This window comes from Barbus barbus (genome assembly GCF_936440315.1).
Source record: "Barbus barbus genome assembly, chromosome: 10".
In the NCBI taxonomy this organism is placed as follows: domain Eukaryota; kingdom Metazoa; phylum Chordata; class Actinopteri; order Cypriniformes; family Cyprinidae; genus Barbus; species Barbus barbus.
Window position 1 is genome coordinate 28,366,965 of NC_136738.1, and position 25,636 is coordinate 28,392,600.

The 25,636-nt window shown below is 35.1% G+C and overlaps 1 protein-coding gene across 2 annotated transcripts in view; it reads right to left on the bottom strand.

The window, feature by feature from the left end:
- Positions 1-2,052: 2,052 nt before the first annotated feature.
- Positions 2,053-25,636, bottom strand: part of LOC306875859 (histone deacetylase 4-like) — a 194,973-nt gene continuing 171,389 nt past the window's right edge. For both annotated transcript variants that reach the window (XM_079426607.1, XM_079426608.1), the window contains 4 exons: positions 23,574-23,707; positions 8,700-8,784; positions 8,211-8,352; positions 2,053-6,343 (listed from right to left, as the gene is read on the bottom strand). In XM_079426607.1, the coding sequence (XP_079282733.1) occupies positions 6,304-6,343; positions 8,211-8,352; positions 8,700-8,784; positions 23,574-23,707 (401 nt within the window). In that variant the 3' untranslated portion in view covers positions 2,053-6,303. The remainder of the gene's footprint in view (positions 6,344-8,210; positions 8,353-8,699; positions 8,785-23,573; positions 23,708-25,636) is intronic.

The window sequence follows — 25,636 nt, forward strand, 5'->3', positions numbered from 1 at the left end:
ATTCTTTGTGAAATATAACAGATAATGACTTTAAAACAACAATTTAATAATTCCATAAAATCTACATTACTGTTTAAAAGTTTTGGGTTGTTAAATATTTTTTTTAATGTTTTTGAAAGTCTCTTATGCTCATCAAGGGTGCATTTATTTAATAAAAAACACAGTAAAAACAGTAATATTGTGAATATTATTACAATTTACAATAAGTCTTTTCTGTTTTAATATATTTCAAAATGTTATTAATTCCTGTTGTGCAAAGCTGAATTTTTAGCATCATTATTCTAGCCTTCAGTGTCACTGATTGTTGATTTGCTGCTCAAGAAACATTTTTATTATCGATGTTGAACCTGGATTTTTGCGAAAATCATGATATTTAAGATTAGATTCTTTGATGAATAGAAAGTGCAAAAGAAAGCATTTTTAACAGATTTTTTGTAAAAGTCTTTACCCTGTCAGTTTCGATCACTACTCTTCTTGTTGAATAAATGCATGAATTTCTTTCTTACTGACCTTTGAATGGTAGTGTGTAGTTCACCATTCAAGTGAATGTCTCTATTTTGCATTTTTTGAAACACTTTTTTCATGAAAAAAATATATTATCAGCACAACGTGAATGAATAGAAATTAACATGAATTTCTTGAGCTTCAGTAAAAGAATATCTGACTGTACAAAAAGTCACACGATCAGTGTCATTCATTTACTTATTTGAAATTAAAATATTAAAATATTTATAAACAAATGTATGTAAAGATGTAAAAATATTTCTTTATTTTATAATGTCTTCCATTAATATTTTCAATGTTTAGCCTAAAAAAACTAAAATCCGAACTTTCCTGGAAAATCTGAAAAGATCCCTATTATCTTGTAGCTTTAGGGCAGGTATATTCAGCACAAAGATGTACATATAAAAAAAAAAAAACTCTCTCTCTCTATATATAGTTTAAATATATTGTCAGAGTCTGACGCTAAAGTTCTGTGCTCCAGGCAAACTGACGGGAACTGATGCTTGTGACAATAAACCACAGGCTTTAAACACACTGTGGGACATGTGAGCATCCCGGCCCTGCTCTCCACACAAACAATTCGTCTCCACCAGTTCTTCATAGAATAGTACTTGTGGTGCACTGCTGTTTGCTATGTAATAGATTTACAAAAAGTCCCCGTCGCCCAAGAGCACACCACAGAATTACAGTGTAAAATGATGAGAAAAGCTCAGCGCTCACCACCACAAAGACCATTAGCCCCTTCACAATGTGACAGGAACTCCTACAGCGGTCACATTAACACAGACCTTGACTTCCTACTGAAATGATTGAGTTTTAACAACGGCAGATATTCTGATTCCTGTTCTTTTGATTAAAAAGCATGTCGAGTAAAACGCTGAGGATAAACCACAGGAGCATTCTGTACACTACAGCACTGATTTGCCTGTAGATGTTTTTCACATGTGCTGTGCAGATTTTGAGTGGAAATCTTTACTAATGTCTTAAAATTAACCTTAAAGGAGGATGAAATAATAACACATATATAATTTATATTATGTAGTTAATAATAATAATAAATAAAAAATTAACCCACACATTTTCAAACAACTGTAATTTAGACAATACAGTATATTAGCTTTCAAATGAGTAATAATTATTACTAATAATTGTTATTTTCATAATATTACTTTGATGTCTGCTCGTTTTTAAGAGGGTATATTGCATTGTACATTGTATATATATGTATATATAAACAAAAGATGGCAGGTAAAGTTGTAGTATAGTTATGCAAGCCCTGGTCCATCACCTCCAACTTTTCCTGGTTTTTATAAGAAAGAGCATATGCACTACAAGTTATGACAGTGTACAATAAATCTAAAATAGAGATCAAAGAATATAAAATGATGATGTCATATGAGAGCCGAAAAATGACCTCACCTAAGTAAGTGATCTTAATAGAAAATATGGCATTAAATCACTAAAATGATTTTACTGTTGTTATTGGAGCCCCGTTTCCTGATTGCATTAGGTAAATCCATTCAGTGAAAGAAATAAAAACAAGACATTGTGGTATTCAAAAACAAGGAACTTTATAGTTGATGTCAAAGACAAACGTTAGAGCAAAGATCCCAAGAAAAGTTCTATTGTAACAATGGAAAAACAAAGTGACAAAAATAATATGCATTTCTTACATTTTGTAAACCTAGAAGTGTTCTCGAGCCACAGTGGTCACAGGTATTACTGGCTGATAAGTGCTTTTTTTCCTTTTGGACAAACTGAAGATATATCTGACAAGCATCTGGAAAAAGCCCTTTGATGATTCCAGATGTTTCTAAAGGAACAACCCTAATCTTTTCCTAGTCTTCCTCCAGGCCCAAAAATACGTCCCGATGAAGAGTAGAAAAACGAGAAAAGAACCGAAAGCAAAAGAAGTCTCACAGACAGTCTAACATGTGGCATAGTGTGTAGTTCACCTAAAACAATGCTCTACATAAATACAATAAAGCCTATAGTCTGTATGTCACAAGTGCTAGATAACTTTATTGTTGTTGTCGTTGTAAAATATTCAAAAGTCATTTTTCTTTCATTCCATTTTTAAACAAGTAAAAAGCACATCTGTCGGACACCAAGAGCATCAATCCGTCTGTGTACTGACCAGAGACAGAGGAGGAAAGAAGAGCTTCCATCCCATGCATCCCTCAACCCTCCCGTGTTCCTCCTTTGTGCAAATATGTTACAAGGACAGACAGGCATGCTGACGCACAAACCATGCAGAAATCTACAGCTGTGAAGGAAAGAGAATGAAAGAAACTTCACCCTGGCCTGCAAATAAACAACAGCTCAGGCCAGACCTCATGGCAAATTAGCAGGAATGACAAGAAAGGTTTAAAAAAAAATTGGAAAAACAAATGGAATGCAGTTTTTTTTCTTTTATACAAAACAAGAGCAAAGAAAATGACTGGATGAGCCGGATAGAAGTGTCCCTTTGACATGACTGTACTGATAGGCTGCCGTTAGTATTATTGCAGAGTGGTTTGTAGTGATGGTCCGTTTGAGTATTACTGTTATGAGACTCTTTGGGAATGTCGCTTTACATTTCCGGGACACTTTCAAATCAGTGTCAGCCTTCGCACTTCATTCTTGAAAGTAATTCAGATGAGATTTGACGGGCTTGGTCTGGATATGACACTGCAAAAATGCCCAAAATAGATCATGCTTGATAAGAGTAACAAGATGAAAACACCCAGAGAACGATTGCTGATATCGTTACCGCAAAATGAAACCCTAACAATCTCACAAAATCATGTCCAGGTTGCATTTCACCCCAAAATCAAAAGGAGGTAAATAAGAAATTGTATTTTGCATAAAGAAACTGAAGCCTGTTTTGAGGATTTCTTGCATTATGAAATAATTTTCAGGATAATTAAGCACATTTCCCCCCACCATAATTTAAACAGATGTTTTACTTTTCAGTTTTTTGTTACTTTCCTAAACATAAACATTTTAAATTTAAATAATTGTATTATTTCATACATAAAGCATGTTTTACAAGAAAAACAATTTCAGTCTTAATTTAACGCGTTCCTTTGTATTTTTTTGTGTGAAATTTAATAGCAATTTCTGAGCGATAATTGTTTCTACACCATTTCTTTACAGTGTGTATAATTTCTGCACCTCCATATAATGATTATTTTCAAACACTTATTTTGGAAACTCCTATGTCTGCCATTGGTTGAACAAACAGACAGCCACACCCCCAAACTCACATCATTGGTTGAGCTTGTTTTGCTTTGTTTGCAATTTCTTATGTCTTTTTGTGGGTGAAATACGACCTGGACATGTAGTTGACAGGCTAAAGTAATTCAAACCTATTTAACTAAAATCCATATTGGATGTACCCCACAGAAGGATCACTGTGATGTCAGCATCTACTCTAATTGGTCTATCCAAATGGACTTTTACCAATGGAAATGTACAGTGTCAGTCCATAATATTTTTGTTTTAGAGTTTAAAGAGCAAACTGAAGCCTGGAACCACGAAGATCGGTTTGATCAAGAGTTTACGGTGCCAGAGTAATGCTACTGCGAATGCATGAAACCAATAAACAGTGCCTTCAGTGGAACCGGCCAAACAACGCCGAAGCCAGACCACGTACTGAAATATATCACTTTGCAATACTAGTTCTCTTATTCGAGTCTGCAATCTTTATAATATATAATATATCTATAGATCTTTGTAATATAAATCTACTATGAACAGAACGTAGTAAATACACAATTGTCGGAATCATTATACAAAGTAAAAGCATCTCCCTCCCACCGCATACAAAAAAACAAGATAAAACAAATTAAAAAAGGCTTGTTACTCTCTAAAACAAGAAACTAAAGATGTAAGCATGTAAAACACATTGTCAACTACATAAAGACTGACAAATGAACAAGTAAATAATCCAAAAAGTAAAAAAAAAAAAAAACAGGACAAACGAGCAAGTAAAACGAACAAGAAAATAACGGGCACGAACCCAAAGTGGAGTAGTCATACTTGACAGGCATATATAAAAATGAAGTAGAGGAACCATGGCAACGGTGAGTCAAATCTCCCGCCTTAACACGTCTCATATTGAACATGACACACAGAAAAAAATGCCAAAGGTAGTTGCCGAGAGGCTAAACACGAGTCAGGGGCTGTCAAACAAATTATCGCCTCTTCATCAGTCCAGAATCGAAAAGTTCAATGTACAATCAAAGTCAAGCCAAATGATCTACTGTCAGCATGCATAATTGCGTATATATACAGTTCAATGTGCCGCTTCGAAGCGCCACCGAAACTACGTCAATGTCCCATGCAGATTGTCTGAGTATCACAGTTGTCTCAGAGGCGTTTTACGATTGTTTTCTGAGTGGAAGCTGGTGGTCCCGCTACTTCCTGGATTGTGTCATGTGACGGGCACATGTTCGGTAGAACCCGCCCCTAGCGAAAGGCCCATAACCCTCCTCGCTCAGGCCCGTCGGCAGGAAACCAGCGCTAAATCTCACCAGGTGGCACATCTGAAGGCTCAGTGGTACATTTAAAATCGGTAACCAGCCCTTTTCTGCTTGTTTCGAAAGTGTCAATAAAATTGACTGTCTGGCTGAGTAGAATAAGAGTAGTGATACGCTAGTGCCCTTTGATTAACTGTAAAGTAACCGGAATACTAGACATTCATAGCTATATAAAAGTACAACATGTCGAGAGAAGGAAAAATAGAAAGTTTGTCTCGAACTACAAATCGTATGACGCGAGGTCATCGCAGCCCTATCCTATATGCTCGCAGTAAACTCATGCTTGTCGGTGCTGTTAAACTACGACGGTTGAATTCTTAACTTGGCAGATGGAAAGCTGCATGCTGGTCAACTTTTCGGAGGAGGACTTTTTGGTCATTAAGAGTTGAAATGAGTCGCTACATTGGCTTGCCTTCTAAAGCGCTGGAGAATTCAATCGAAACGTTCTGCCCTTGGATAGCTGGCAACTACCTTAAAGTTTGTTTGTCAGTGACACTTAAAGTCATGTAAGCACAGTAAAAAATGAAAGAACAGAAAACAGGTCATAATGCGTGTGAAGCATGAAGATATCTGTAGGGAGTTCCTGGTAAACATGCTGAGGGTTTCACGATTCTTCAGGCCAGCCTTTGACCGTCGCGAGTCAAGAAATACCGAGACGGCGAAACGTCTTCCCTCCTGTAACTAGTTTAAGGCAATGTTCTTCTGGATCCATCTTTTGAAAAAGGCACAAACTCGCATTGTCGACTCTCCGTCGGGCTTCCCAGAATCCTTCGATTGCTCTCCCCACATCGTCCACCCTCGTGAAGCAGTAACTCGAATTGCGAATGGAACGAGTACATTTTTTCTCCAAGAATAAAAGAAAGACAGACAAACGAACAGAGAGAGAGACGACAAATAAAAAAACGTAGGCCGTAATAGCCGAAATCAGTCATAGTGGCTCTGGAAAATAATGAAAAAGTTCATTTCGAAAGCACCAGCTCTCACATCTAACAATGAAACGTGAGTCTATGTCCTGCTCAAAAGTTAAGCGTCCCTGCAGACAGACCAGGTTACACAGTCCCGGACGTTCTGCCACGGACAGAGACAGACTAACACGGCTGAGACGTTTGTCGCGCTCTGGGTGTCACAAAGATTTCTTCAGGCCGTTTCGAATCCCGTGCTCAAAGCGCGCACATCGTGGGACAAAAAATGAAACGGATGGAGAGAGTAGAGCGACGTCAGAGGCCTTGAAGAGGCTCTGAGCCGAGAGGGTCACCAAGGCAGTTGATCGGACCTTCTACAATGGAGGTTCCTCTTCCATAGGCTCCTCCTCTGTCCTGTGGGGCGACACACAAACATTGTGTCACACATGAGCAAAACACAAAAATTTCCACATCTTTTCACTCCATGATATTTGCAGTGTTATAATCACTAATTGAATATTTCAGAGATAAGCACAATTACCAGTGTTATTTTTGTATCATTGCTTCATTTTGTGTTTTTAATCATAAACTATTATAGTTTTTAAAAAATATTTAAGTAACAAAAGTTTTTGGTTTTATTTAGAATTTTTAGTTAACCTTGACATGCACAATAAAAATTTATATTCACTATATAATGTTCATTAATTTAAGATTTGACTCATTTTAATATTTTTTCTAGACCTATTCCAAGATATTTCCAGGTTTCCTTGCCTCTGGGAACACCCATGTTCATGTATTTTAGTATTATTTATATACTATTTTATTATTTATCAATATTTTGAGTTGGCTTTTATTTTGATATTCTTAGTTTTAATTAAAAAAAAATGTATAAATATTATTTGAAAATATTTCTATTTTTAATTTAGTTGTAGTAAATTTAGTACTTTTTGAACTAATTGAACTTATTTCAGTTAGCTGCTACAACATACATTTCTTAGTTTCATATAAGTTTTCATCCAATATAAAATAATATTTTATAGTTAACAATAAAAACACACAAATATATTTAAAAATGTGTTTAAAAACATCTTTACTTGGGATCATTCAGTAAGGTGGTGCTAATATATTAATTATATATTCCAATAGCGCAGATTTCCCATTTTGACTTTATGCACAGCAATTGGATTTATATGGCATTCCAATAGCATTATATTGGCAATATGTACAAAGTTTAGGGTCACTGTACATGTTCATTTCAGAATTAATGCATTACTTCCTGTTTGGTGTCAAATTTGCAGGTTTTTCTGGAGAAAGGTGTAAGACATTAAAACCAGTTTTGTATGAGTAAAAACAGTAAGCAAATTCATGGTAAAAATGTTACACAATTTAAATTCTCTATTTGAGAATTTTGGAGGAAATCAGGAGTACCACCAGAATAACGGAATTTAGGATCGAGAGAGACAAAAATCATTTTGTTTAAAAAGTTATAAGCTAAAATGTTTTCTGGTGGCACTAGAGTGTTTGAGAGACTCTGAAACTGGCACAAAGACCCTCTTTTTTTTGAGACCCTCCATAACCAGTGTGCCAAATGCCCAGCCAGAAAACAGAATATTAAACTTGGAAAACCAACACGTATAATAGGTGTCAACACACTTTCTGCACTTGGCCCCTAATAGGAATAACAGGAAATAATGTGAGTGTGAACCTGTGCTGGGCACATGAATACACATGTGTGTAAGAGTGTGAGTGTGTGAGGAAGGTCCAGAAACCTCAAGCATCTGTGCTCAATGCTGCCTGAGTGTTTTCAATTAGGACTCTGGCAGACTGTGTCTCTCAGAAGCCTGACGCTGCTGGACGTCTGCCCCGCACATTCAGAGAGTCCTGCCTGCTTATCACTGCTCATACACACACCTATCCCGCACCTCTAGAACACTGCTGTCCCATCACACACCCCTCACAAATATGCAACTTTCCAGGAACAAGGTACAAAATACAGTTTGAAACTCATTTGTAAGTCATTTTGGAGCAAATTGTGAATGAAAGGAGGTGCTTAGCTTTAACAAAATGTTGGGAGTCAAACTAAATATTATATGAATTGTTTTTATTTGTTTTCATTCATGTTTAGAAATGTTGAGACATGCCTGAAAAGTTTAAAACTTTTTTTTTTTGTTTGTTTTTACTCTAATTTGCATGTAAAATTATAATATATTAACATATTTATCAGGGTTATTATTAGAATTAACTAAAACTGAAATTAATATATATATTAATATATCAATACCTCTTTCCCATGTGCTTGTTGGCCACAGACAGGGAGGCCATGGCGGTCACCGTCTCTGCCTCTTCAGTTTCACATCTCTGAGCCTCCAGCAGTGAGTAGCCCAGAGTCGAGGCAGATCTCTGCAGCGAGCGCCAGTATTTACCTAATCACAAAACACGGTCAAAGCTCAGCCTTAAACATGACTAAGCAGTTTATTTACAAGTGCAAGACATCAAGTAACATGTAAAGACATCACATGCATGCCAGAGTTATGACTACACAGCATAAAGTCTGCTTTATACTACAGAACATTCTCACCAAAAACTGCTTACTTCAAGAAAACGACTCCTTGTAATTGACATGTAAGCAGCCAAGCACAATTTTTACAGGTTGTTTAGGGGTATGTTTATCTAAAATACACTATACTACAATAATTGCTGTAGCAGTTGTGTACAATATGTATCAGGCCATCGGTATATGAATAAACTGTGATACTTTGTGTGCACTCACTGTGGACCTCCAGAACTTTCTCCATGGAGTGAATGGCATTGGGGTTTGGCCTCTGTTGTAGCACGTCTTCAGGAAGAGGGTCCAACTGAAAGGAAGATCAAAATAGCAGGTTAAACCTTGATGCATGAAGACTCTACACTAAATTATATATATATATATATATATATATATATATATATATATATATATATATATATTAGTGCTGTCTATAGATTCATAAATAAACAGTACACACTCATATATTATGCAAACAAAAACATTTTATTTTGGATGCAATTAATCGCGACTAATATATATATATATATATATATATATATATATAATGTTTTTGTTTACATAATATATGAGTGTGTACTGTTTACTTATTAATCGATAGACAGCACTATATATATATATATATATATATATATATATATATATATGATGTTTTAAATTTTAAAAACTAATAAATAACAGCAGCAACATAAATACACATATTATGGAAACTTGTTTTCTGCCACGGGATAAAAAGAAAAAAAAAAAGAAAGAAGTAATTGTGACTTTTTATCCTACAATTTAGACTTTTTTTCTAGCATTTCCGACTTGCAATTTACTTTCTAACTTGTCAATTCGTAACCCTGACAAGAAAAGGCAAAAGTTTGTGAGATAGAGAAAAAAAAAGAGAATCAAATTACTTTATTTTTAATTTTGTGGTGAAAAATAAAAGCAGAACTGTGGGACAAACTCTGAGATTCTGAGAAAAAACTCAGAACTGAGATATAAACTCGGACTTGTGAGACGTAAACTGGGAGCAAGTGGGAATACTGTGTTTATCTTGCATCTTTGACTTCTTCCTTGAATTATGAGGTTGTCTCGCAATTCTATGTCTATATCATGCAAATCTGACTTTTTCACTCAGATTATATATATATATATATATATATATATATATATATATATATATATATATATATATATATATATATATATATATATATATATATATATAGCATAAGAATCTAAACATTTAAGAAATTTTTTCCAAACATTACAAGATTTATTCCAGCAACCAGTTTCCAGATTTCAGTAATTTGTCTATCATCACCAAAAGTGAAATAGTGTAGAGTTACAAAATCACATTTGATGTTTAATACTATGTGGAGTGGGATTTTGGAGAACATATACACCAAATCCACATCTTCATTGAGTTATTTCTGGAAGCAGAGCCTGCGAGTTATTGTTTTCAGGGACCACTGATGGCAACCTGGCAATAAATGCATTATCAAATGCAATATCAAGCTTGTGTTTGCAGTATAACGGAGGCTCACAGATGTGCTGAATGCTTTAAAGATATGCAACAATGCAGGGCTTTGTGCTTTGTCGCAGCGCGTGGGCAACGAAACCTCATGCTCCGGCAAACCCTCACGACAGCTCAGGGACCAGCGGGGCCACAGCCCAGAGGAAACAGCCAGCATGCGACGCTGCATTCCTGACGTGGAATGATTCCATTTCCCTTTGGCTCTCGGCTGCATTTTTTCACCCCCACGCAAAAAAACTGAAAATCTACGGCCAAGCGTTTCACATGCAAACATTAAAGATGGAGAAAAGGGAATGCATCCTGTCATTCATCCTTAATAATCCATTTACATGAACAAGAACAGAGAAAAACAGGCATGAAAACTGGGTGGAGTGATTTTGAAATATTAGCAAGTGTAGAGAGAGAAAGAGAGATCATTCTCTACTCCTGGCTAAGCTGGAAGCTTTGGTTTAATTAAAACAAATAGGATGAGGGTAGGAGGACTGGAGGCGTTGGGAAAGGCCGTCTGAGGAGACGGAGACTTTAATCCTGCTGTGGCACGACACTTGGACATATCAAACCACTCGGTATTTCTAAAACAATCAACCTAGTATTAAAATACTAACAGCACACAATGCATATTTTATATTTGATAAAATATTATGCATTTCATAAAATATTTTATGCGTAAATATATTCTAATTGTTTTTATATATACACATATATAGTATAACATGTTTATTAAAATTAAATAATACACTTTTTAATTTTACTAAAAATATTTTGAAGTGGTACTTACACAACTGTTTAAAGGTTTTGGGCAAGTAAGATCAAATTCTTTTGAACTTTGTTTTCATCAAAGAATCCTAAAAGAATTATCGTGGTTTCCACAAAAATATTAATAAGCTCCATATATGCTGTTTGCAACACTGATAATAATAATAATAATAATGTTTCCTCAGCAGCAAATCAGCTTATTAGAAAGATTTCTGAAGGATCATGTGACACTGAAGACTGATGTAATGATGCTGAAAATTCAGCTTTGTATCACAGGCATAAATAACATTTTAAATTAATATTATTTCACAATATTTTCATCAAATAAATGCAGCCTTTAAAATGTTAAATCCAAACCTTTGAATGGTTGTGCAAACGTGTGTGTATTTACATACACATACAAATTAGGAAGCTTGTGAAACAAGAGCAAGTGCAGTAAAGTGTAGCCCAAGATTCAGGGCTGCCACACAGAAAACTCTCACACTGGAAAGAAAGAGCCTTATTCAGTCACTGGCACCCCACACACTGAACTTTGGGTGAGATCAAACGGATACACCATAAACACTGAGAAGATAGTGTTCACTCAACAGCTCTCCTGCAACACATCCTGAATACAGTGTTTGTTCTGAGAGAGCAGTCTTGAGGTGGGCCACATCTCATTGATATTTACTTTGAGGAAACAACTTGGCAATGTTCTCAGAGTTGGAGCACTTACCGTAAATAAGTCTTCAACTCACCCTGGGAAGCTCCTACTTACAAGCTTGCAAATCATAAATCTGATTATGTATTTAGTATATGTATGTGTATATATATATACATATACACACACACACACATACATATCGGGGGACTCCCCTCCATCGTCAGGCCCTTAGAATTGTCCTAAACCCCCCCCCCCCCCCCTTAAGGCGCCCCTGATATATATATATATATATATATATATATATATATATATATATATATATATATATATATATATGCAGTGCCATCCATAAGTATTGGATCAGTAAAGACAAAATTGATTTGTTTGCTGTCAGAGTCATTAAAACGAGTCGTTTTTAAAACGAATCCCAAGTCGTTTCATGTTGAGTCAACATGAAACATTAGCATATTACCCGCCCACATGTTGGTCTTTTTGTGTTGGTCTGAATGAAAATGCAAATTCATTCTTTGCCACTAGGTGCCGCTTTTGGAGCAGTAAAATAGCAGTTTCCCCAGTAACGCTGTACACAAAGCAGCACTGCTCTCACAAAAGCTGCATTTTATTAGGCATTTACAGGCATGATGACATGGAGGGGTTTGGAAAAACTAATCGCTGAGAGAATCATTTGAGAGTCGTTGAGCAAGTAAGGTAAAAATAAATGCATATTATAAGACAATGAAAATGTGTTTTGACCTTGCATGCATGTTATTGGGGACTCCCAAAACTAAAATATGAACCTTTCCTTACCCATAATAGGGGCAATTTAATGAAGCCAATTACAATTGTTGCTTGTTTTGGGGAGTTTCTGCCTTTACTCTCCTCTCCAGCTGGTGAAATTCATGTTCAATCGGATTTAAATCTGGAGATTGATTTGGGCAATCTAAGACTTTCCATTTCTTTGCCCTGATAAACTCTTTGACTGAACTGGCAGGGTGTTTTGGGTCATTGTCCTGATGCAATATGAAGCACTTCCCAATGAGTCTGGTGGCATTTTCCTGAGTATTGGTAGTCAAGATGGTTTTGTACCCTTCCAAATTCATTCTGCTACTGTCATCATACATTAAGTCATCAGTAAAGTTGAGAGGGCCTGTTCCAGAGACAGCCATGCATGCCCATGCCATGACACCACCTCCACCATGCTTTACAGATGAGGCTGTATGCTTGGGATCATTTGCAGTTCCCCTTTTTCTCCACACTTTTGTTTTCCCATCACTTAGATAAAAGTTAATCTTTGTCTCATCTGTCCATAAAACTCTGTTCCAAAACTCTACTGGCTTTTGCAAACTCTAATCTTGCCTTTCTATTTTTGGTGCTGGTCAGAGGTTTGCATCTTGCTGTGTAGCATCTGTAATTCTGTGTCAAAGTCTCCTGAGGACAGTAGATTGTCAGAGCATCACCCCAGCTTTCTGGAGGTTGTTGGTGATTTTACAGACATGTATTTTAGGGTTCTTTTTCACAGCTTTTATGATTTGTCTGTCATCAACTACTGTTGTTTTTCTCAGCCGATCAGGTCGTTATTGGTTGGTGATGTTACCGGCGGTTTCCAGACTCCATTTTTCTCAATGCACTTTGATTTGAATCAACTTCCTCTTTTCTTTTAGCATCCAAATCGCTTGCTTTTCTCTCAAAGTCAACTCCCTTGACTTCATCCTGGTTTGTGTGTGTCATCATCGAATGCAAGACTCAGAATACCGAAGCAATAAATATAACTGATATGACACATTCCCTGCTTTTAATATCTGAAGAATGAATGCATCAGGACACAGCTGATCACTGAAAGACCTGTGAGGCAACTGTTCCAATACTTATGCTCAGATCAGATAGAGGGATGAAACTCTAAAAGTGCTGATCTTAGCTGGTAAAATATGTATGTGTTGAAACGGCTAATAATAAAATGTGACATTCTGTAGTTTTGTCTCATATTAATCTTTTAATCATATTTACAGATTTCTTGACTCCACAGCCAACAGAGCAATTTTGTCTTTACTGTTCCAATACTTATGGAAGGCACATATGTATACTGTATATATTAGTGCTGTCAAATGATTAATTGCATCCAAAATGAAAGTTTTTGTTTACATAATATATGCATGTTTACTGTTTATTTATTATGTATATATAAATAAACAAACATTCAATATATTTAGAAAATATTTACATGTATATACATTTATATTATTATATTTTATATTATATATAAAAAAAATTGTCTTAAATATATTTGTGCATGTGTCTGTATTTATATATACATAATAAATATACACAGTACATACTCATATGTTATATAAACAAAAACCTTTATATTGGATGCGATTCATCACAATTATATTTATATTATATATATATATATATATATATATATATATATATATATATATATATATATATACACACACACACAAACACATTTATTTATATAATTTTATTACCCATCCAGCATTTTTATGCAATATCACTAACTTTGCATAAAAATGATGTGGATGGAAGTCCAGCTAATGAAACAATAATTATGCTCAATATTAATTTGCTTCTGCCATGATTCTTCAATTGACATGTTGCCAACTCAGAAAGTCTGGCCTTAAAGGAAATACAGAGTTTCCCACCGGTACGAGTTGCAGTTGCGTTCATCTCGTAAATACGACCTTTCCGACATGACTTGGAGTCAGCGGTCCCATATGGAAGGGTGAAAAATCTGCGTGTGTGAGGCCAGCTGGTCATTCATTCACACTTTCCCGCTGTGCGGTTTGACTGAGGGTCAACACACTCGTCCCTCAGGAATCCTCCTGCTTCAGCCCGGCCCCTCTCGGCTCTCCAATCCCGCTGTGAGCGCGACCCTCTGCTGCCCTGGCACCGGCCGAGGAGGAGGGGCCCGCCCTGTCCGTCATCGTGATGGACGGCCCTGCCGCACGTCTATAAACTTTAATAGGTCTTGTCAGCGCACGCCAAGCTGCTTGGCAGGTATAAAACACATGCCAGTTGCCAGCATCCACCATGACAGTGGGATTTATTTGATTTTCCCTCGCGCCCGCAGCCTGAGTGTGAGGACCTTCACATTCTCCAGGAAAAAGAAAGGCTTTTGTTAGGATGGTTTCTGTCAACCTGCCTGCAGTAAAATAAATTCTGACTGTTTGAGAACGAGGCACGTCCTTCAAACACAGATGAAGCCAAGCAAACTGGGAACTTCATGCAAAACAGGGTTACCCGAAAGAACGTGGAACAGCAGAGAAGCAAAAAATAACAAACTTTGATTGTTTGCAATACATTAAGGCAGTAGCTCTCAAATTTTTGGCCAATGCCCTGCTTTATAAGTAGATTAACTAAAACTACTGAAATAACAAGCACATTATTTACATGTATCCGTTTATCTGAAATTTACAAATGAGAGAGAGAGAGAAAACAACATTCTGTACTTTCTTTCAGCTTTATATATATATATATATATAAATAAATATATATATAACAATATGAAAAGGAAAATATTGCAATGTAGTCAACCTTGCATAATTCCAAGAAATAGCAACCTATGATAATGGCAGAAAAATAAATTTTCTAGATTTTCTTAATATTTTTTTTTTCTGATGAATAACAGGTTTTATTTTAACAGATGGTACAGTTTTGCTAAATAATGAAGTTACATTATTTACTAAAAAAAAAAAAAAAAATTCTGTCAGAAGATCAACACTGTTCTGTAATTTTCTGTAAAAATATACTTTAAAGGGGTCCTATTATGCTCTTTTACAAAGTCTTGATTTTGTTTTGTGGGTGTACTAGAACATGCTCTCAATTGCATTATTTTTCACATAATTTTCATTATTGCAATACCCTTTTCCCCAGCCTGGCACAAACGGCTCGATTAGTTCCAGGTTTGATGAAGGCCCGCCTTCCGAAAAACAAGATGTGTTGTGATTTTTTAGCTGTCCCAGTGCGTTGTGATTGGCGAACAGCTTAGACGGCATTTCAGTACTGCCCCGCCCCTCGCCAAAACAGCAATTTCCGGATGGCGTCAATACTGCTATATCAATTTGAGCTGGATTCAGACCCCCGAGAATATTGAACAAGAGGATCGCGCAGAACATTTGCACGCACGGATATTGCAAGACATATTAAAGTGGTAACGCTATTTTTTTTTTTTTTTTGGGCTAAATCACGTTTTAGATAGGATGTCAACAACAGCTTAAAAATAACTGCATTCACCAACCATTCGAATTTCTGTAGGCAGGATTTATTTTTGTGATGTCACAAATACAGGAAAACAACTTTGTAGTCCAAACGAGCCGTTCGTTGTAGTTCTTGAAAAGGAATTTTGTAAAAACAAAATTTCTCCCTTTGGAGTGGACTTTGAGATTTATAACTTTGTAGATCTTTTTATACCCAAAAATACACACTACACACTTACTAAAATTCAAAAAGTGAAAAAGCATAATAGGATCCCTTTAATATATTGAAAATGTTATTTAATATGATTAATTTAATATATTAAAATATAAAGTATTTGAATTTTATAAAATAGCTATTGCAAGACTAAAACAGTAAATATACAAATAACTTTATAAAAATATTTGTATTAAATAAAAAATACTGCTTTGCATGAGCAATCTGAAAGATATAGGTAACTATTTTGATCACTGATCAATACCAGAGAAGAAAGTAGTGGAGTAACTCATTGGTTCCCATGCATATCGTCAACATGGTAAAATATGTGAAAGCAGAGAAGATTTGGGGAACTATAGGAGTCTGCAGAAATTTTAAGAGCCTATTGAGAGTGGTTATTTTACTAGAAGGCCATAACTGACTAGCCCTAACAGAGCTGATTACAGTTCATGCTAATGCAGCCTTGCATGAAATGATTGCAGTGACCAAACAAACATTCCTTTACAGGACAGAAAACTTTAGGTAAAAACGACCATGTTTACTGTAGCTGTTGGGTAAACACAGAGAAAAACCTCATGGTGACTGGCAACAATTAGCCTATTAGGATGCTGTTTATCATATAATTTCTAATGAGCACAATTTGAGAACAACATCTGCTCGCGCCCTGCCATCAATGAGCCACAGGTTCAGAGCTGAATGACGTCAGAGTCCAAGCATCATCCGCCAGCTATTTAACCAGTCAAAGCTTTGGTTACTCACAGACAAAAGCGAGGGAACTGATCAGCAGATTTGACTCATTTTCCAAGGAAACACAATCCTCATTATAACAGCGCCTCCTGTGCTTTACCTGCCTTTAAAAACGAGGAAGTATATTTGACACTCCAGCCCAGGCAGTTAAACGCTCAATATAATGATCACACTCACACAGGAGGCTGCGGCGCTGTGAAACCTCTTCACAGGGTCTTTCAGGGGTTCGACAGCGGTTCGCTTAAATGTGTCAATAAGCGATCTGAGCCCCTTTAAGTGACAACATCATGGTGGGAGTTTCTTTAACATTCTGACAATTTAGACACAATAGCCTACATAGGACTATAATAATATATAGGAGACTATATTAATATTCATAGGATCATTTGTGACTGCTTTTTTAATCTATCTGGTCTAAACTTCAGAATACAAAAGAGTATTTATACAAGTATAAAGATATAATATTAAAATTTTGAAAAATAGAATTACTAATCTAATGATAATAAAACAACTATATATATATATATATATATATATATATATATATATACACACACACACACACACACACACGCACACGCACACACACACAGTTTATAGTATACTTTTTTCAAAATTGCATTTGCAAATAACTGACTAATTCTCATTACTTAATGTAGTGTGTTCACGTATTCATTTTCATTCAGAACACAATAAAAAAAATAGTCTTATGTAAAATTTTTGAGAAGTGAGTTTACTTCTGAGTGAAAACACCCTTCGGCATTTGAGTTACCTTTCAAGTAAGAGACGGCTGAATGGGTAAAGCAGGCGTGTAGAGGTTGCTGTAGCTGGAGCACCTGTTATCCCATGAGTCTCTAGTTCAAACACGCTCTCGAAGGCTCTCAGACTCTATCCACATCATCTACTCACTGCCCTGAACTTCACCTCCGTTACAATGTGGGCTTGAATGCAATGATAAAACACCTGCTTCCTGCCATACTGATTACAGTCCGTGCTCTTGTTTCTTATTATCTACTATCTGGCCTGAGCTGAGCTTCTCGGGGCATTTGTGACGTCCTGCATGGGTCATCAAGTGACCGTGTGCTTGAACTGAATGGGTGCCATGAAAAACATGCATATTACTTTACAAGAAACCTGTATCTAAACAAGGCCTCCAATTTTCATTGTTGGCCAGAAAAGGCCTAGACGAGCCAAAAACCTTGCATATTAAAACAATGTGTGCACAGGAGTATTTGTATGATTATACAGAAATGATAAAGATACATGACTAAAATAATATAGTCATTAATACAACATAAATCTTAAAATGACAACAAAAAGAATCTATATGACTATGTTTATTATTATTATTAAATATAATGCAAACATTATGGATTAGAATATACATGTTCATATTATTACCTCAGTTATATGTTGTCTGCACTATGTTTGTACTTCTGTACTGGAAGCTCTTAACACCAAGACAAAGTCCTTGTGTGTGTAAACACACTTGGCATTAAAGCTCTTTCTGATGTTCACATTGTTCACATTTTTAAATATTAAATAGTTAAGTATTATAATTGCAATTATTATAAAACACTAATAAAATGATTAGCATTTTTTGGTAAATATATCTTTTTAAGAATAGAAATATATATTATAACTATATAAATGTATATTGCATTTATAATATTGTCATTATATTTATAATAATATAATATACAAAAATAATAATGGCAATAATATTTAGAAATGTTAGCCAAAATATTTTACTCTGTTACAGAGTTTATATTATGCTATTAAATCTACAAACAATCATTCTTAAACATAATAAACAACGTAATCTTTAAATATCATAGATTACAATATTTCTGTTGTTTAAAATATACAATTAATCAATATTTTTGATATAAGATTATATAGGAAATAATACATTTTTTGTTGCATTATTATATAAAAATAATATATTTTGAAAATAATACAATATTAATCTTATTGTAATAATATTAAAAATTACATCAGGAATATTCTACTCCGTAATATTTAAAGATTATATTGCATTATGTCTAATTATTATTAAATATAATATATAATTATATAAAATATATATTTATATGAATATAATTGAGATAAATATTATTTATACACACACACACACGTACAACTTAAATCCTTACATGAATATACTTAAATAAATATTAACATTTATTAAATTAAATATTAAATATGAAATTAAAAATGACCCCCTAAATTCATGTCACAAAAAAAAAAAACAGATTACTTTAAAAGAAATGTACATCTATACAAAGCCTCCAATTTTAATACTTGGACTGAAAAGGCTGAGATGAGACATTAAAACAGCATATGAGGACAGAAGCATCTAATGTGGCATAAGCTGCTCTGAGTGCCCAATGCTCATGGGAAAGTCGGTCCTTCCACTCTGAAATCAGACTCTGACTTTCTGACATAAGCTTCCGCTGTACTTTGTGCTTCTAATTTCCTTTGATTACTTTAAGTCTGTCTCTGTCTCTCTTGCTGTCAGTGACCCCGTCTGCGAGAGGTGTGAAACTAACTGCTTTCAGATGGGCTGCTGGTAGCGTCAGAGCGAGCGTGAGATACTGAGCCCCCTCTCAACATCCCTCCAGGGAGTGCACTCAATAGGCAGCTGAAACCGGCCCTTACTGAGCAGTTTTGCTTGCTCAGTGTCTCTGTCTCCTCTATCCTTTTCTTGCTATGACAACAAAGCTTCCCATGGGGCAAATTGCAGATGAAGGCAGCGCCAGGCAGGCCTGCAGACTCACAGTCTCAATGCTGGTGCAGGTAAACCGATTATGATTATTGCATTAAGGCTGCCAGTACGCGCTTCTCGTCTAAAGCAAACAGCTCTGCTTCAGTTAGTGCAGATATTTCCTGACAACCCTATATATTCAGACTTACAACTATATATTCTGATCTACATTTATATATTCTGATTTACTTAAACATAGTCACAGTTATATAGTTTGGCACAGTTTCCTGTTTGGCGCTTCATATATATTTTTTATAAAATATAGATATATATTGTATATTTGTATCCCTCTCCCTCTATATATCTCATATATATTTTATTAATATAATATATAAATACAAATAATGTTAATAATGATTAGAAATGGCAACAGAAAGCTTATACTATATTAAATATTCAACTATTACTTTATCTATTATTTGAATAATGAGCTGACAAGGTGATGATGATAATAATAATAATAATAATTCAACAGTTAGTAACAAATACAAATTTTAAAGAAATTACTGTTTTTGTAGTTTTGTAGAAAAAATATTATGTTATCAAACTTGGTGAGCTATGACTTGATTTTAATAAACAGTACTTGTTAATATAAATAAGAAAAATATTAAAGTCTGGCTGACAGTGTAGGGCAGGGATTAGAAATAAAAATAGTGCACAAAATTTTGTTGAAACAATACCTCTTATTTGGATGAATATTCTGTGGATTTTATTTGCTGAAAATACTGCTTTGCATCACAGGAATACATTACTTTTTAAATAAAATATTTAAATAGAAAACTTCTTTATATTGCTATAATATGACTTTTTCCTACCAGTTTAAATTATTGTAGAATACCAAATATAAGCCTAATTCCTGGTGCAGAAGACACAGAGCACACAGCCTCCATCATGCTGTCTAATTATCCTGTTTATTTTCCTCTCATCCTCAGAAATGGAGTATAGCCAGCTTTCTTTTACTGTTCCAGGAATGTATTTACAGGCTTGTCTCTAGAGCTTCAGTAACAGCAGGAGCGAGGCCTGTCCTCTCATCTGACCGTAAGAGTCCTGCTCTGCACACTAACTCCCAGCGGTCAGCAAAGCAAAGCCGTAGAAACCAGCAGAAGCGTAAATGTCGGGATCCACACAGGTTTTTGCTATTGAACGTGTTTTAGAGGCTCACTGGGTATGTATGGATGGTTTCAACAGGTTCTCCTCTCCTTGTTCAGTGGAAGTAAACTCTGTAAGAATGTGCCACAGTGTCACTCTCACAAACACACTAAAGGCCTGTCACCTCACTTAAAACTGTTTTGGAATGTAATTCTGTCAAACAGATCAACTAAATATGACTGACCACTCTATTTTTAGAAAGTCAACATGAGGACTGTATTAATTCTTGTGAAGAAACCATATTAAATACAAGTATAAGACTAAACAAAAGCCACTTCACACATGGAGCTGCAGCAGGTCCCTGTTACAGACCTGTATTCTGTCCTTACTTTGGATCTCCGGTACTCTATTTACTTTAATCATAATTTCTTTGAGTAGCTCATATCATGAGGAATCTATCGAGGAATCTATCACTAAATAGCAGAAAAACTAAAAATAAGGGGCAAACAAAAAAGTATGACGTCACACACACATATACATACATAGATTATTATTTATTTATTTTTAACAAAGTGGAGTTTAGTTATTATTTTTAGCTAGTACCTTCCTGTAATTAATAATAACAATAATATTAATATTATTAAATGTAAATATATCTATGTATGTTTTTGCCATGTGGGGAGAGGAGGGGTGGAAGACACAGACAACTCAAAATCTACAAGAAAGTACAGAGATGGAGATTTAAAAACCTAGTGAGCATTACAGGCCTAATATTTGGTTGTGCTATAGTATTTTTTGCTGGTTAGAGTATCACATTTATCTTAGCTAATGTCAAGCTCTACTGAAATCATTTGAGGATGGATGCAATAAGCTGCTGCTTATGCAGACTGCTCCAAAGCGCTCACTTATGAGGTTCATTTAGATTTAGTGTGCTGTTTAGACAGCAAGGCAGAGCCAAAATGAGAGCGTATTTGATTTAGAAACAGAAAGGAAGGCTCTGACTGAAAGAAGATGAATAGAAAGAATAGCAGTGAAGATGAGAGATGGGAACATAAAAGAAATGATTCTTCCTTTGACACAGAGACAAGCAGATAAATGAGGCCCTACAGCTTCATTTGTCTTGTTTGTGTGTGTGCGGACAGTGAAGCGTTTGCTATTCTTTCCCTCCCATCCTCAGGCTGGATTATGACCGTGTCAGCTGAACCTTGGTGGCTGGCCAGCACAAAGGGAGTGCTGCTAACTACACACCCTGACAAACATCTAGTCTGTGACACCCTAGACAAAAGCTGGGTGGGAGGAAAGAGGACAGAGCTTGATGAAACAGGGCCCGGGGCCAGAGAGACAGAGGTTCAGTTCACCTGATGGATCATCACTGTTAAATCAGCATGTAGAATTACTGGGCAAAAATGAGCGTGTCATACACGTGTTCTTTGCACTCAAAGCCAGCTAGACGACACACAATGGTGCTCGAGATCCTTTGGTATAACTTGGGACACTGCCTTAAAAACACAAAATTCATTCTGTAAAAATATGTCCACCTGACTCAAAATTATGTCTAGCTTAGACATAGAGATTGCACATTAATGCTTAAAATTAAATATATTAAACTTGTACAAATAATTTGATTTTTTTTTCATTAAATTTGTCTCATAAAATGTAAAATATTAAAAATAATACACCACTTTTCTATATATAATTTATTTTTTTAAAGCAGTACTGTCAAATGATTAATTGTTTACATAATACATGTGTGCACTGTGTATATTTATTATAAATACACATACATGCACATATATATTTAAGAAAAATGTGCTATGTTTATATTTGAAATATATTTATATATAATATAAATTATATGACTATAAATACATGTAAATATGCAGGGTTCCTACACATTTTCCATTTCAAAATTCCATATTTTTCCAGACTCAAATTTCCAAACCTCTCTTTAGATTTTCAGACCACATGTGACCCTGGACCACAAAACAGTCATAAAGGCATTTAAAGTTGTCCAAATGAAGTTCTTAGCAATGCATATTACTACTCAAAAATTAAGTTTTATATATATTTACGGTAGGAAATTTACTAAATATCTTCATGGTACATGATTCTTAATATTTTTGGCATTAAAGAAAAATGGATAATTTTGACCCATACAGTGTATTGTTGGCTACTGCTACAAATATACCTGTTCTACTTATGACTGCTTTTGTGCTCCAGGGTCACATATTTAACATAAATGGTTCATAGAGCATTATTATAATCTGTAAATATTATTCTTTGTTCAGGGTTTTTTTTCTTTTTCATTGATTTTCTCTAAGTGACATTAACATACAGAGCCCCTAAAATAAATAATGATAATAATAATAATAAATAAATAAAAAAAACAGACGTCTACATGCACACAAGGAACTTTTTTGCAAACTTTTTGCAGGCTAGTTTCTAGTTTTATATAACCTATTTCTTTTGTGCATCACAACATTTTGGATGCGATTAATTGTGATTAATAGTTTGACAGCACTAATATAAAATGATTATATATATATATATATATATATATATATATATATATATGTGTGTGTGTGTGTGAGTGTATATATATATATATATATATATATATATATATGTTTGTTTAATTTACAGACATTATTATTTTTTTTTTATTAAACTGGAGTGTAGACAAGTTCAGGTTTAAAATTATTATTATTAATTTGTATTGCTAAATTATGTGCGTGTGTGATTATATCATTTTTTTATGTATTTTTTTAAAATAAATTATAAAATATTTTATTTGATGTAATTTATTTTGAAAACAATAAAATTTCAATAAAACTTTTTACAAGAAAGGAAAGTGCAGACAGGTTAAATTTGTAATTTTGGTTGCATAAAATGGCATCAGTTTATAACATAAGTCCGAGGCAGGACTATCTGACTATCCAAACAACTCAAGGGAGGAAATTGTAACTATTTTCCCAGTTCTGTTCAATTCTTCAGGGGCAAGTCAAATCTGAATGAAAAAAATCCACATTGTTGAACACTGGAGGATGTTGTCATTCTGTAAAATCCCTTCATCTTTTCCTCCATTCATAAAGCCCTGTCCATCCCTGAGTCACCCTCCCCGTCTGATCTCCAGTCGGCTCTTACCTCGTTTCCAAGCAAAGCAGAAACACATGCTTCGGAGGCATCGCAAATGGCGGTGAGGTCGTGACCCCCCTCAAGTGCGAGCACTAGCCGGCCGCCGGCCAGCCCCATCAGCTGCTTGGTCAGGTAGCCAAAGCCTGCCAAAGGGGGAGACAGGAAATACAAGAGGGGGTTATAGAGCTCGCTCAGAAACCGGTGGCTGGCCTTTGATCAAAGGAACCAGAGATGAAGAAAAAATGGAGAGGGAGAGGGAGAAAATAAGACAGTATTACATCACATTCTCTCTGTTAAAAAGACGGCACTCTGGATTTACTGGGCCTAAATGTATAATACGAGGCAGGTTTAATTTTAATAAATGTGGTTTAGCATTTTGGCCGCAGGCATCTTTTGATCTTTGTTTGAATATATGCATCCGACTATACCTCCCTTCCCCAGAGATTCACATTCAAGGCCATTCTAGATGATTTTATTTTGTTTTAATTCTCCACTGGCACGAACGAGACGTTCTTCAACACGTAATGGAACCGTCCAGCTCAGCTCAACCACTGAGAACCTGATACAACACTTAATAGTTATGCACATAACGCGCTTGTGCACATCTCTCTGAAAGGAACAATATTCCCAACATGGAAAATCTGTTATTATTTATGCATCCTGGTGTCTTTTTTTAAACCTTTATGCTGTTATTTTGTATGGATGCACAAAAGAAGAAATTCAGAGAATGTTTACGCAGCTCTTTTCCACACAACGACATTTAATGGTGACCACGTCTACTCTAAAAACGGTCATAAAAATGTACTATATTTCAATTCTCTTTGTGGTCATAAAACAGATTTGTGTGAAGAAAAAAAAAATAACTTCACCAAAATTATTTTAATTTTTTTACATTTACTATTATAGTTTTTGTTAAATACGAATAAGATTAGATTTTTTTCCCCATTTTCTCTTTTTAGTTAAAGTTTTAGTCATTTTGTTGTTTTACCATTTTTATTATTTTTAAATATATCTATTTTTTGAATAATTTTAGTGTTTTAGTCTTAGTTACTTTAATACTTCAAGTTAAACTAAATAAAAATGAAAAATGTTTTTAAAATATTTTATTTTAGTTGATGATTATTTTATTTTACGAAGAGATAATTTTTTCTTTCATGGTTTTAGTTTTGGTTAACTATAATAACCCAATCTCAAGGCCTCATATTCAGCGAATAACAAATGCATTTCATTCAGTTTCTCACACTTAGCTATCATATGACTTCAGTATGGCAAAACGGCAAACAAACAGTATGGCAAACAAATAACTCTGCCTATTTTTAATCAGCCTTATGACATTTGGTCACTATGAACTGTCAAATTAAACAAGTCAAAAACAGAACAAGAAGTTTGGAACGACATGAGGGTGACTAAATAACATCAGAATTATTTAATGGGTGACTTGTTCCTTTAAGCAGTTAAATGAAAAACAAATGCCGCCACAGATCATCGAGCCATTCTTAGATCAGCAGAAGACTGAATCTGATTTAAAGTTACTTTTAGATGCAAGAATGGTGCAAATTCAGACCGGACAACCTGTCTTTAGACTCTGGGCAAATGTTTTGAAAGAACAGTGTTTGTAATTTGCGTTTCCAGCGCTGACATATGGGCAGCTTTCACCAGGAGATGTAATCTACAAGAGCCGGCCTTATGATCCCTCTAACAGGATAAAAGCAGCCTCTTGGACCCCAAAAACAAGCGCTGTACGATCATTAAATGTTTGATTTAAAAACAGGCCCGGAACGCCATCTTGATATTACGCACACAAAGGGAACAAAGAAGGAAAAACATCAGAGATCTGGAAGTATGAGAAAGGATGACTGGTACAATCCCTCCCTTCTGGGATTAGACTTTGCACACAAGAGTGTGGTCTCTTGTTTTTGTCGTATTAGCACATGATAAATTTGACTGAAATGAAAGCTTTTAGACGTGAGAAACGAGCGAGAGAGGAGTGGGACAAAGGCTGACTTGCACGTCAGTGACTCATCTTTTTGCTCCCAATCGCTTCATCCCACCAGAATCTTCCTAAATACAGG